Source organism: Vipera berus (genome assembly GCF_964194415.1).
Source record: "Vipera berus genome assembly, chromosome: 2".
Taxonomy (NCBI): Eukaryota; Metazoa; Chordata; class Lepidosauria; order Squamata; family Viperidae; genus Vipera; species Vipera berus.
The window spans coordinates 153,031,641-153,043,820 of NC_138203.1; the positions used below are offsets into that span (position 1 = coordinate 153,031,641).

Genomic DNA, 12,180 nt, shown 5'->3' on the forward strand with positions numbered 1-12,180 from the left:
GACTTCCCCAATGACTTTGCTCGTCAGAAGTCGGCAAAAAGGGATCACATGACCCCAGGACACTGCAACCGTCATAAACACATACCAGATGCCAAGCATTTGATCACATAACCACAGCGATGCTGCAACAGTCATAAGTGTGAAAACTGGTTATAAGTCACTTTTTCAGTTCCATTGTAACTCTGAATGGTCACTAAATGAATGGTTGTAAGTTGAGGACTACCTGTACTTAGGATGGGGAAGTGAGAATTTTGCAGGCTCTCTGGTGTCTGTAGGCACCAAGTTGAAGATTCCAAATTACTGTGTGACATGTTTTCAGTTGTACTGGGTTTCCAGAAGTTTTCTCCTTTAAGTGAGCTACCAAAACATGCCCCCTCCAACAGCTTCCTGCAAGTCTCTCTTGCACTCACTGCCAGGATTGTATCTCTGTAAAATGTGTGGCATTTCCGCCAATAACACTCAACACCTCCATTAAATTTTAATGGGATCAAATTTGGCACCATCTGCAGCAGACTGGTATAAATTGCTAAATTGATCCTACCACCTCCCAAACTGCTTTTCCTTCCACCTTCGACTTGGATGATCTCGTTGACTACCCACTGCCTTGCCTCTGGATCTCTCCATCATTCCCAGCCTGCAGGGGTCCCCCGAAAATGGGCTTGCCCTTAGGCAAGAGGTGCAGCAATTGCTCTGCCAGCTGCTCACGCACCTACACAGGTAATTGGGGACTGTCCCTTTAACAGGCTGAATGCATGAGCTTGTCCAGATTAAAAAGCTGCTGTGCAACATGTTTCCTCCTTTGGGCGATGCCCCATCGCCACCGGCTTCTTTTGCTTGGCTGGGCTTCAGTCGGGATTCCACCTGCATCAGGAGCAAAGCCTTTGGCATCTCTGCGTTTCTCCAGGAGTTAAATCCACCAGTGGTACGTCTCTCTTTCTGAGCCTGTGCAGCTGGAATCTTGCCTCTCCAGGGGCTGCCTGCGCCGTGGCCAAATTCCCGGTTGCTGCTCTGGAAACCAATTGTGCCAGGGAAGAATGTGCTGGCTCAGCGGATCAGTCCAGAGAATGTGAAGAGACTACCGAGGGGGAGAGAGAGAGAGAGAGAGAGAGAGAGAGATTGTGCCTAGAGCACCTTCTATGCCCATTTCATCTTCGTCCCCTGCTATCTAACGACATCTCCTGACTCTTCTGTTTGCAGACATAAATTGGAGCAAAAGCAGCATCATGTCTGACGGCAAGGAATGGGCCACCCTCAGCCCGGAGGAGTTCACCCAGCTGCAGAAGTATATTGACTGTGAGTCCTTCTCCTTCTTCCTTTATACCAATAGACTTCTCTTAGCTCCTAATAGGAATAGAGGCAAGCAAGCCCCATGGACGGGCAGGATCCGTGAAAACTAGAACTTCTCTGGAATCAGAGGTCATACCAACTCCTTAAAACTTAAATCTGGTTTACTTGAGCATTGAGAAAGGAGGAGCAGCCATTTCTGTGCTGATCCCAGCAAGGCTCAAAGGGTAATTATTTTGTGTTACCCCATGTCCATCTGTTCCCTCCCTCTATTCCCTCCCCCCCAAACTCAGTAGTATTAGCTTGATATGATAAATCACGGTTGAGTGTCCGGAGACAAATATCAAGGAAGAAATAATCTTAGTTTCTGAGGAAGTTAAAAGATTTTGGCTTATCTTGGGCCACCCATTCTACAAGTTAGATACCTCGTATTTTAACACCCCAAATTCAGAATGTTCTAATATCAGCTGGATCGGATGTCTCACTGCAACTCTCTGATTCTTATTCTACTTTAAAACTTAGGACAGAATTCAGAGAGTTCTAACTGTTGGCCAATACAAATGTCGTGCCTGACACATCTTTTGGTTATAGCATGTACTGTGTCAGAATTCCTACACTTTTTTCCCCCTTGTCAGTCTTCATTTTTCCTTGCTCCGCAGACAGCAGCAAGAAAGTGCAGGATGTGCTGAAGGAATTTTATGGAGAGGGTACACTGTCTCAGCACCGGCAAGGGGATGTGAGTATCCTCTTCTTCCTTTCCTGCAAACATCTCCCATCTTTTGCCTTGCTAGGTTGTCTATTTGCCTTAAGTGTTTACAGGCGGGGTGACCCTGCAAATCAATACAACATCTTTCCAAACTTATGTGCCGCTTTAGGTGTCTTCTGTCTTTCACACATAAATTCTGGATTTCCATGGTGCTTAATTGCATCATGGGATGTCACGGAAGGCAGGAAAAGTGTCACATAAACTCTAAAACTCGGCTGTTTGACCTAGAGTGCATTAGATTTAACTCCAAAGAGACCCGGTCTTATTTGCAACTAAACCAGTCCTCTTTCAATTCACTCTGCCATGTCATAAACTTACTTTGTAAAGGTTAATGATCTCTCCCAGTGCCGATGATCAAGATAATGTCCTAGAGAGCCTCATGAAAATGGAATTGCGTTTACAGAGATGGTTCATCTGTGTAGCTGTTTTGGTTTCAACTAGTCTTTGGGGGGCTGAGAACAAGGAGCAGAAACAAGTAAGGTAGAATGTGGCTCTCTAGAGCCTATCCAGGGTAGCACAATCTCCATCTCTCTCTCCTGGAGGAAAATAAAAAAAATTGCAGGTAGTTGGAAGAGAAATGATCATATTCCAACCTTCTTTGTAGCAGTTGGGGGTGGGGGTGCTATAACACGGTTGCTGCCTGACCCAGCTATTCCAGATGGTCTGCTGATGATGGCATATGGAAGCGACATACTAACTGGATCAGCTGTGCTATGCAGACAGAGCCATAGAATTACAATGAGGACTTTGTAGGCATTGTAGTCCAATCCCCAGTTCTGAGCAGGAAATCCAGTGCTGGAGTCAGGAGATATCATTCAGATTCTGATTGAGGATTTCCAGCAGACAAGAGTCCCCATGTAATTGATTCAGTTGACACATATAATCCATTTTGCAATCTAGATCTGGTTCTACTCGCCGCAGAAGTAGAGAACAACCCTTTACCCACTCTTGTGTGATAATTCGTATCTGAGGGGCTTTCATATCCCCTTCTTGGTCTTCACCAGCTATAAATTTCATCTTTCATCTTTCTTCCTAGGACTTATTTTCTGCACTCCCAAGTGTCTTTGTTGCCATCCTCCAAACCACTTTCATTATGTCTGTGTCAATGGTAGTCAACATGGCGACTTTCAAATATTATGGATTCAGCTCTAGCCTGCATGACCAATAGCAAGAAGTAGTTGTAGGCCAAAACATTTGGAAAGCACTGCATTGTCTAGCTCCTGTCCTACATCCTTTCAATTCTTGTGTTCTGTACCAGCCTGCTACCGGCCCTGCAGAAAAGGCAGGGACAACCCCTCTACAAACGGCAAGAGGCTGGAATAACGCCTGCCAAATTTATTCACATAAAACAGAGCAAGACAAGACACCAACCATAAAACACGAGCTAAGAAGCAGGAACAATCCAAGCGGTTGCCTTCAGCAAACCAGCCCTCCCACACATTCCCCTTAAATACAGTTCAGGGCGTGGCCTCTCTGTGCCTCCTTCCGAGGTGCCCCATTGCCTCCCTCTGTTTACTCCTGACTGACTGCCTCCTGCGTCGGGCGTCCTTGAACAGGGCCAGCTGTGGGTCATCTTCATCCACGCTGTCAGGCTCACACAGCTGGGTCTGCATCGTGACCAGATGAGAGGGGCCTTGCTGGGGGCTCTCATCAAGCTGTCCAATCCCCTCAGCAAGCTCTTCAACACCCCCCTCCTCCTCCTCTGAGTCGTCCGACCCAACTGCCGAACCCACAGGCTGACCCTGAATCACAACATCTTGCCCAGAATTGAAAGCATAACTTCAGGTACAATCTGAAGTATTGTTGTTATTTTATGGTTCATCAAACAGTCAGTCAGATGTTGGAGACTGGATTTGGCATTTTTATCCACCTGCTGAGTCTTCCCAAGGATCAGGGTTAGGCAGATCTTAGTGTTTGATGGGTTTAGAGGTATCGTTGCAGGATGTAAGCTGGTCTGAGTAAAGCTGCCTTTTGCAATTGACTGATGTTGAATTTGTCAAAGCCAATAGTGTTCAAGTGGTGCTCCAATTGTTTTAGGATTAAACGCAAGTATTCAGTATTGCAGCTTGGTTGAGCTCCTGGCTCTTCTTTTTGTTCATTAATTAAATTTATTTCTTCTACTATTCATCCTAGTGTGCTTCCCCTCCTCCCCCCAATATGGCCTTTGCATTTGTCTTTCAATTCTGCCAATTATTTGAGGATTTATTCTTGCCTTCTGAGATGTCAGTGAATCCTCCAACTCTTATTCTCAGATCTTACATTTCTCCCGTTCCCTCGTCTGAACTGAACACATTCAGAAATATGGAAGTCAGTCACATGGCAGCCACTCCTCTCTGCAGCCGCCTCTGTGTGTGATCTTGCAGTCTCATCTGCTTTTTAACCAAAATGTCAAATATGGGTTTGTGACCCCCAATTCCCTTTTGCCAATTTTACCAATTTATTTTAGTATCTTTAAATTCCATCTTTTTGTTCACGTAGAACACTTAAGGTAACTTATATTCTAAAAATTAACTCTAGCCTCCCTTCCTATATTCCGACATTCAACAGCTCCACTAGGGCTTATCCTAAACCTGCCCTCATCCCCCCCACCCCCATCATTCCACGTGCTCTTCTTGTTTGAAGTATACACAGTGATTTCTTTCGGGTTCCATTAACCACAATTTCATTAGTTCCAGTAGCAACCAAGCAATGGGAAACAGCCATCCTGCTTCCCATTAAAATGAGAAATAACATTTTTACCATTCCCCGCATGCAGTAATATATCTAGCCCTGAAGTGACACATTATTAGCTGAGTCAAAGCTCTGCTTTTGGCACAATCAATAGGGAATGTCAGTAGTTGTGATTCCTGGCATTCTTCTCTTTGGCTTTGCCTTATTTCTCTGATAATGCTGTTCTCAGTTAATAGACTTCGAAGGCTTCAAGCTCTTCCTGAAAACTTACTTGGAAGCAGAGGAGATCTCGGATGGACTTTGCTGTCACCTCTTCATGTCTTTCCAGACCACAGCAGGACAAGCCACAAAAGAGCCAGGTATGCCGTCTGGCAAAGGGCCTCACATAAAATACTGATCTTTCTCTGAGGGTTTGGGGAAGAGGGTGGGTTTGCATCATTTCCGCCCCCTCCATCCAGTCTTTACTAGGGATCTCTTTGATGAGGATTGGGTTTCGCAGCCGGAATATCTAGCAGTTCCGAGGGTGAAGGATTACTGACACATCTTAACCCAGTGTACTCTCTCCTTTTCAGCCAGTGGTTTTGTTTGCGTCAATGACGTCTCTTGTTACTTCTCGCTGCTAGAAGGTGGGAGGCCCGAAGATAAACTGGAATGTGAGTACTGCAAAGGATCAAGAGAGCAGAATAGCAGCCAAAGACTCAGTTGAGAGCTTGATTTTTGATGGAGGCACATTTTGACTGGGAAAATCTGATTTTGGTAGTTCTTCTGCACAGAGAACCAACTTACTGTCATTATGATTGCTCTGGCCTGCCTTCCTTCCTTCCTTCCTTCCCTCCCTCCCTCCCACATAAATGTGATTTTCACCTCTCAAGAGTCACCTGCCAAATATATTATCATAGGTATATATAATTTTGATTAATTTTACTCACTTTTCTATGAAAGAGAATTTAACTGGCTGGATATGCAGAAGGGTAGCATTCTCTAGTATGCTCTGGGTAGTCATGTTCACCTCCCATTTATCTAGGACAGACATGTCAAACTCGCAACGTCACATGACATCGCGCAACGGGACAGTTTTGCCATCGCCAGCAATGGGGTGGGCGCAGCTTCCGCGTGACGCATCCAGCCTGCGGGGCCGGCAGTTTGACACCCTTGATCTAGGTCAATTATAATTCTTCTGCTGACATCAATCTTAAGCTTATACTGTTGATCAACACAAGAATGCCTCTGACATTTTAAATTTGTAGAAGTCTTTTGAAATCTTTTGTGAAAACTGACCTTTTAAAAACTTGGGGATTTATGCTGGGTCTCTACGAAAGAAATTGATCTTGCTCTCAAACTGAAGAATCCCGCTTTAGTAATATGCTTTGCCTCCCTCAAGTAAGATTAAATGAAAACCCTTGATGAAATAGTACTATTGAGGGAAGAGGCCTGGAGCAAGAGTTGCGTATATTTGGTAATCCCTTGTTTAGAAGCTTCTATTTTTGATTTCCATTTTTCCTCCCACAGTCACCTTCAAGCTTTATGACAAAGATGGAAATGGTCTTCTTGACAATTCAGTAAGTAGCATGAGGCCATTAGAAGTTTATAGAGTTTTGGAACCAAATCTCCCTGTTGTTTTTTTCCTCCACTTCAGGCAGAAGAATTGGTTTATTCACACAACACACACATGCACGCACACACCCCTGTGCTCAGCTTTTTGTGGTAGAGAAGGCCCAAATACTTTGATGTCAAATGTTTTCGTACAAATCTTTATAAAGTATTTATTTATTTTATTTTATTTTTGGGACTTATATGCCGCCCTATCTCCCGAAGGACTCAGGGCGGCTAACAACAATAAAAAACAACAATACAAAAATTAAAAAAGAATTAAATAACAGCCCCAAAATAAATTAACTACACAATTAAAAATTAAAACATATTTAAAAACCCATCATCAATCCAGGTCAGCCTGATGGAAGAAGAAAGTTTTGAGGTTGCGGCGAAAGGACCGGAGGTCCGGGGCCATCCGAAGCTCAAGGGGGAGTTGGTTCCAAAGGGCTGGTGCTCCCACAGAGAAGGACCTCCCCCTGGGGGTTGCCAGCCGACATTGTCTGGCCGACGGCACCCTGAGGAGGCCCTCTCTGTGTGAGCACACTGGGCGATGGGAAGTCGTCCCCAGTAGCAGACGGTCCTGCAAATATCCCGGGCCTAAGCCATGTAGGGCTTTAAAGGTAAGTACCAGCACCTTAAATCTCGCCCGGAAGACAACTGGTAGCCAATGCATCCTGTTAGTAATGCATCCTGCTGTAATACAGATGACAACCTCGATTGCTAGTATACACCAATCTGATTTTTGTTGGTTCCTATTGGTTTAGCACCAAAAGGTACCATCTTTTTTTATTCAAGGACCACACGTGGCTTTTGAGCAGTGAACTTGCCCCAAGGGCTGTGGTGAGGCCACGACAAAAAATAACTTTGGTTTGATTTAATGTAAGTATAAATGTAATCACCCTTAATTTGAGTTAATTAAATGCAGTTAAAAGAAATTCTTAGATGTTTTTGGAATGAGGTTTCCCCCTTCTTTTATATTATAAATGGTATTTTGGTAAAACCTTTGAAGGTACTCTGGAGACCACATCCTGGAGGGGGGAGAACAAATTTGCTCTCTTCTAATTAAACAGCTGCAGGCCCCATCACTGCACCTCTCCTAGAAAACCAAAATGTCTGATTTTCAACAGGCTGGGACATATTGCTTTTGTCTGACTCATTTTCTATTCTCTGATAAAAGTTGGGGACACTTGCTTTAATCTGAGCTCTAAACTTATCCCTCTAGGTCACTCTTTACCAACACTCTTCCCTTTGATATATTTGGCTACAGCACCAAGGACATCACTTGTTAGGAATTCTGGGATCCATCGTCTAACACAGGTAGGCAACCTTGGCTCTTTATGACTCGAGGACTTCAACTCCCAGAATTCCTGAGCCAGCATGGCTCACCATGGAAACCTCTCCCTTTCCCCTCAGCATGGCTGGCTCAGGAATTCTGGGAGTTGAAGTCCACGAGTCATAAAAGAGCCAAGGTTGCCTACGCCTGGTCTAACACAACAGGAGGTGGCAGACTGGCAAATTTATGCATGCTGGCCCTTTCATATGAGCCACCGCAATTTAATTTTGGTCCTAAACTGTGCTCTTCTCTCTAGGAGGTAGATCGCATCATCACACAGATGATGCGCGTAGCTGAATACCTGGAGTGGGATGTCACTGAGCTTAAACCAGTAAGTGCAGAATTCCTTCGGTTGCTTCATCTACCCTTTCCTCATCTACTCACAACCTACATTAACATGATGGGCTCTGTTGGCTCTAGAAGGAAGCTGTCTGTGTTGGGCTCTGGAACCGGGTGGGGTAGAATGTAGTCTGGATTCCCAGGAGGGAGGAGTTGCATTCCAGAGGACCAAGAGACAGCAAGTTTTAGATAGTTGGGTTGGGAGGAAGAGGGTCAGTCCCGAGGAGTTCCCAAAATGTATCTTTCCTGATGCAGGCAGTTGCTTTAATTTGGCAAGATTTCTGTCTACAGGTGTGGAACAATAAAGGAAACTCAGCATATCTTCCTTAGGTTTTGGAGCCTGACACCAGGGTTGCTATTAACAATACTTTTTGCTATAACACCAAAAGGGAAATAGCTCATATTGTGTGCATTCAGGAGGAAAGATTAGGAGACAGTTGGAAGGGAAGGAGATAAAGCCGGATGTGACTTTGTTATATAGAATCAATATTTGGTTAATGGGATTTACCTAATAGAATGGTGATTTCCTTTTCTGCTTCTATTAAAAGAAGAAAAGGGGTTTTGAGTTTTCTGGATTTGTGGGGAGGGTTGTCGTTTTTGAAAGGGTTTGGGTTGTGTTTTTTTTTGCAAGAAATAGAGTGGCTTGGGGGGGGAAAGCTCTTATTCCATGTTTCTGCTCAGTAGTTGTTGCCATTCGGACGTGTACAGAAGGATAGGGGACACTGGATAGGTATGAAGGATCGTTATGCTTTTTGTTTATCATATTTCTATATCCCAAATTATTGTCTGATTTATGGTGAAAGGTAGGTTGTCCTAAATCTGGAGGCATATGGTTAGCTCTATTTTAGTTACAGCATTATCTTAACTTCGGATTTCTTTTCTCATTGTTAAGGGAGCTGTTTTTCAAAGATTTGCATGAATAAAGACCTGGGAATGAGGAACCCAGTTCAGTGTTGTGCATGAGGAAAGAGCGGTCCCTGCCTTATGCTGCAGATAATTGTTGCTCATTGGGTGCCTCTTTGACAAAGGAAGACAAGCTCTCTTGAAATGTTCCTCCTAAAATGAGCGTTGCACAGCAGCTTGGGACAAATGGACTGGAACAAACACTGAAATGGCTCCCTCCTAAGGTTCTCCTTTTGGGATCTCCCCTTCTCCCGCTCAGATCCTGCAGGAGATGATGCGCGAAATTGATTATGACAGCAGCGGTACTGTGTCTCTCTCTGAATGGCTGCGCGGCGGTGCCACCACCGTCCCCCTCCTGGTGCTACTTGGGCTGGAGGCGGTAAGTGCAGGGGACGAAGGCCTTGTTTTCCTAACTTACTGTTGAATGTGGTTTTTGGTTTTCCTCGTGCAGGATGTGATATTTGGTTGATTGCTTTGCTTTTCCTGATTCTTCTCATCGTGACGCTAGAGTAGGAATGCTGGTCTGGCTGGAAAACTCTCACCTCTAGGTGCCTTCCAGTGATCCAGTTCTGTTCTAATCCAGGGTGAATCAAGTGAAAGACTTTTTTAAGAAAAAGATAGTTCAGAATCACCCAGAGAACTGAGTCACAAGCAGCACTTTTACTTAAGATGTCTCTCCCCTCGTTTCCCTTTTTCTATAGACAACAAACAAGGAATTAACTATTCCTCCATGTGCCTGGGGGTGTTCTGGCATGCCTCTGTTCTGCTATGTCAGCCTTTCCCTAAGCTGGTAGGGGCCATGGAATTAAAGCTCTTAGAAGATTGTTGAGTCAGTAGCCGAGGGCTGCTTGCAATGCTGCTGCTCTTTCCAGCTCCATTGGGGACTGCAGCAGAATGAATGCATGAAAAGCTGACTGGGGACTAAAGGAGAACAACAGCATCATCTTGAAATAGCCAGGAAACCTGCAGCTGAGCGCCAGGATTCACTTTCGATGTAATGAAAAGTGAAACGAACCAATTTTCATGTCTTTTGAGCAGCTTTGGCTATGGGTTGGCTTAAAGGGGAAAACAAATAGCTAAAGAAGACTTAAGGCCACCTCACGCTTGGGCTAGGAACAAGTTGAAAGCAGAACAGGACGCAGGAGGAAAAAAATGGTCTGAACAAGTATGGTAGGTGCAAGGTTAAACAGGCTCCTCGTTTTCTGTGACAGCACAACTGTGTGGTTGCAAAGTGAACTTGGTTGAAAGTTTCTCCGCAGCAACCTTATTGCTCTTTGAGGAGGCATGAGGTTTCTCTTTTCTGGGAAGCTTGAATACAATAGGCATTTTTCCCCCGTTCATTTTTGTCTGATTCTTGAAGGCTGCCTGGACCAGCCCCTGCAGTTTTCTTGGCAGCATTTTTCAGAAGTGATTTGCCATTGCTTGCTTCCCAGGGCTGAGAGAAAATGACTGGCGCAAGGTCACCCAGTCACCTATGGACGGAACTAGAACTCCCAGTCTCCACCTTGGTTTCTAACTACTACACCAGAGTGGCTATGTAATCGGCATTTAGGTGCAAACCATTCCGTGCATGTTCCAAAAGCAACATTACTTTTGTGCTCAGGAAAAAGGAACAACTTTTAGCCCAAATCCAGTCTCTACCCCCAACTTCTGTTCCCACTAGGGAGCCTTGATACCTCTGCTTCCCTTTGGCTCCCAAACCAGCCATCCCCTAAGCCTCTTCCTTAATTGCTGACTTTTTCCATTGCTTCAGACGATGAAAGACGATGGGCAGCACCTGTGGCGCCTGAAGCACTTTAACCGCCCTGTTTACTGCAACGTGTGTGAGACACTGCTCTTGGGGCTACGCAAGCAGGGGCTGCGCTGTACTTGTGAGTGTGTTGCTCTGTCCTGGGGTTGTGTGGGAAGAGGGGAGATGGCCTTCCTTCTCTTCTTCCTGGAGGCTCAGGCTTCCAGACCTTCAAGGGAGCTGAGATTGATTTGATGGTGGAAGCAGTAGGAGAAGCTGTTCTCCAGTTGCTGCTTTAGCAGACATCCTCAGAGATCAAATGACTAGCTGCAGTGTTCCAGGTCACTTCATTGATCCATCTCACTTAGATTTATCAGTCCTGGCTGGCAATGGCTCTCCAGGGTATCTGTCTGAATTGGCCTCAGTAGTCTTCCCAGCCCCATCTAGAACAAAACAAATCTCTAGCGGGCAAGGCAGCTGCTATGTCATGAAGTTTGATCCTCCCTTGGGAGTTACTGTAGTTCTCCGGCTCTTTATTTATACATCCTACCTTTATTATTTTGATAACTCAAAGGCAGCGGACATCCCTAATACTCCTTCCTCTTGTTTTTCCACCACCACAACCCTGTGAGATGCATTACCCTGAGAGCAACTGATCCAAAGTCACCCTACTAGCTTTCATGCCTAAGGTGGAACTAGAACTCACAGACTCCTGGTTTCTATCTGGGTGCCTTAACCACTAGACCTTTTTCGCTCTTCTTCCAACAGACAAATACAGTCAGATGGTCTCATATTGTTCAACATATTACTCTTTTTCTTTTACACTGTAAAAGAAAGCAGAAACCGCCTTTCAAACCTGATTCACAAGACTGCATAGGCTTTGGGGTGGGGGGGTTATGTGAGTGGCAAGCGTGCGCACCCAGCTCCATGGGTGCAAGCAGCAGGCACGCATGCCCTCCACTCGCGCAAATGGAACTTCGCATGCAAGTGGAGGGTGCTTGTGCTCCACTCGCATAAGCGGCTGACACTTGTGCTCGCATGTGAAGCTCAGTTTCCAGTGACAGTGTAGACTGAACCCTACAGTTCTCTCAATAGCAGTAAAAAGCTATTTTCTGTTGCCAGTTTGGGAGATTTTTTTTTTCATTTTCTAATCTAGCCTCCAATCCTGGTATCCCATGATGAGGTCCCATCTAAATTTTAATCCAGTCTTCTCAATTTGGCTGGCTTCTGAGTTAGGCAAGTTCAGCCCCATGCTGCCACCTGCTGGACCACATTAACATTGCTCATCAATATTATAATTAAGTTGACAAAATCATTTATGGAGCAGTTGTTAGGTACAGCAAAGCATTCATAATGGCCGTAACTTAATTTATCCAGGAGAAGCATTTGTTTTTGCATATTATTAGTTTAAAACAGATACCAAAGAATTCTGTTATAGATTCCATTTGGATCAACTTGAGGATTTTCCCTCCCTTGTTAAACAAGCATCTGTTTAAAAAAATATGTTTAGATACATTGCACATAGGTGTACATTTGTGTGTTCTGAACTCACAGCAGTGTAGG

General features: G+C 44.8%; 1 protein-coding gene across 1 annotated transcript in view; it reads left to right on the forward strand.

The window, feature by feature from the left end:
* Nucleotides 1–653: 653 nt before the first annotated feature.
* Nucleotides 654–12,180, forward strand: part of DGKA (diacylglycerol kinase alpha) — a gene marked incomplete at its 5' end in the record, with an annotated part of 30,237 nt that continues 18,710 nt past the window's right edge. Inside the window, 9 exons of the mRNA XM_081318987.1 lie at nt 654–717; nt 1,198–1,293; nt 1,944–2,020; nt 4,950–5,091; nt 5,293–5,373; nt 6,230–6,279; nt 7,903–7,977; nt 9,148–9,267; nt 10,642–10,759. Coding sequence (XP_081175113.1) covers nt 654–717; nt 1,198–1,293; nt 1,944–2,020; nt 4,950–5,091; nt 5,293–5,373; nt 6,230–6,279; nt 7,903–7,977; nt 9,148–9,267; nt 10,642–10,759 — 823 coding nt within the window. The remainder of the gene's footprint in view (nt 718–1,197; nt 1,294–1,943; nt 2,021–4,949; nt 5,092–5,292; nt 5,374–6,229; nt 6,280–7,902; nt 7,978–9,147; nt 9,268–10,641; nt 10,760–12,180) is intronic.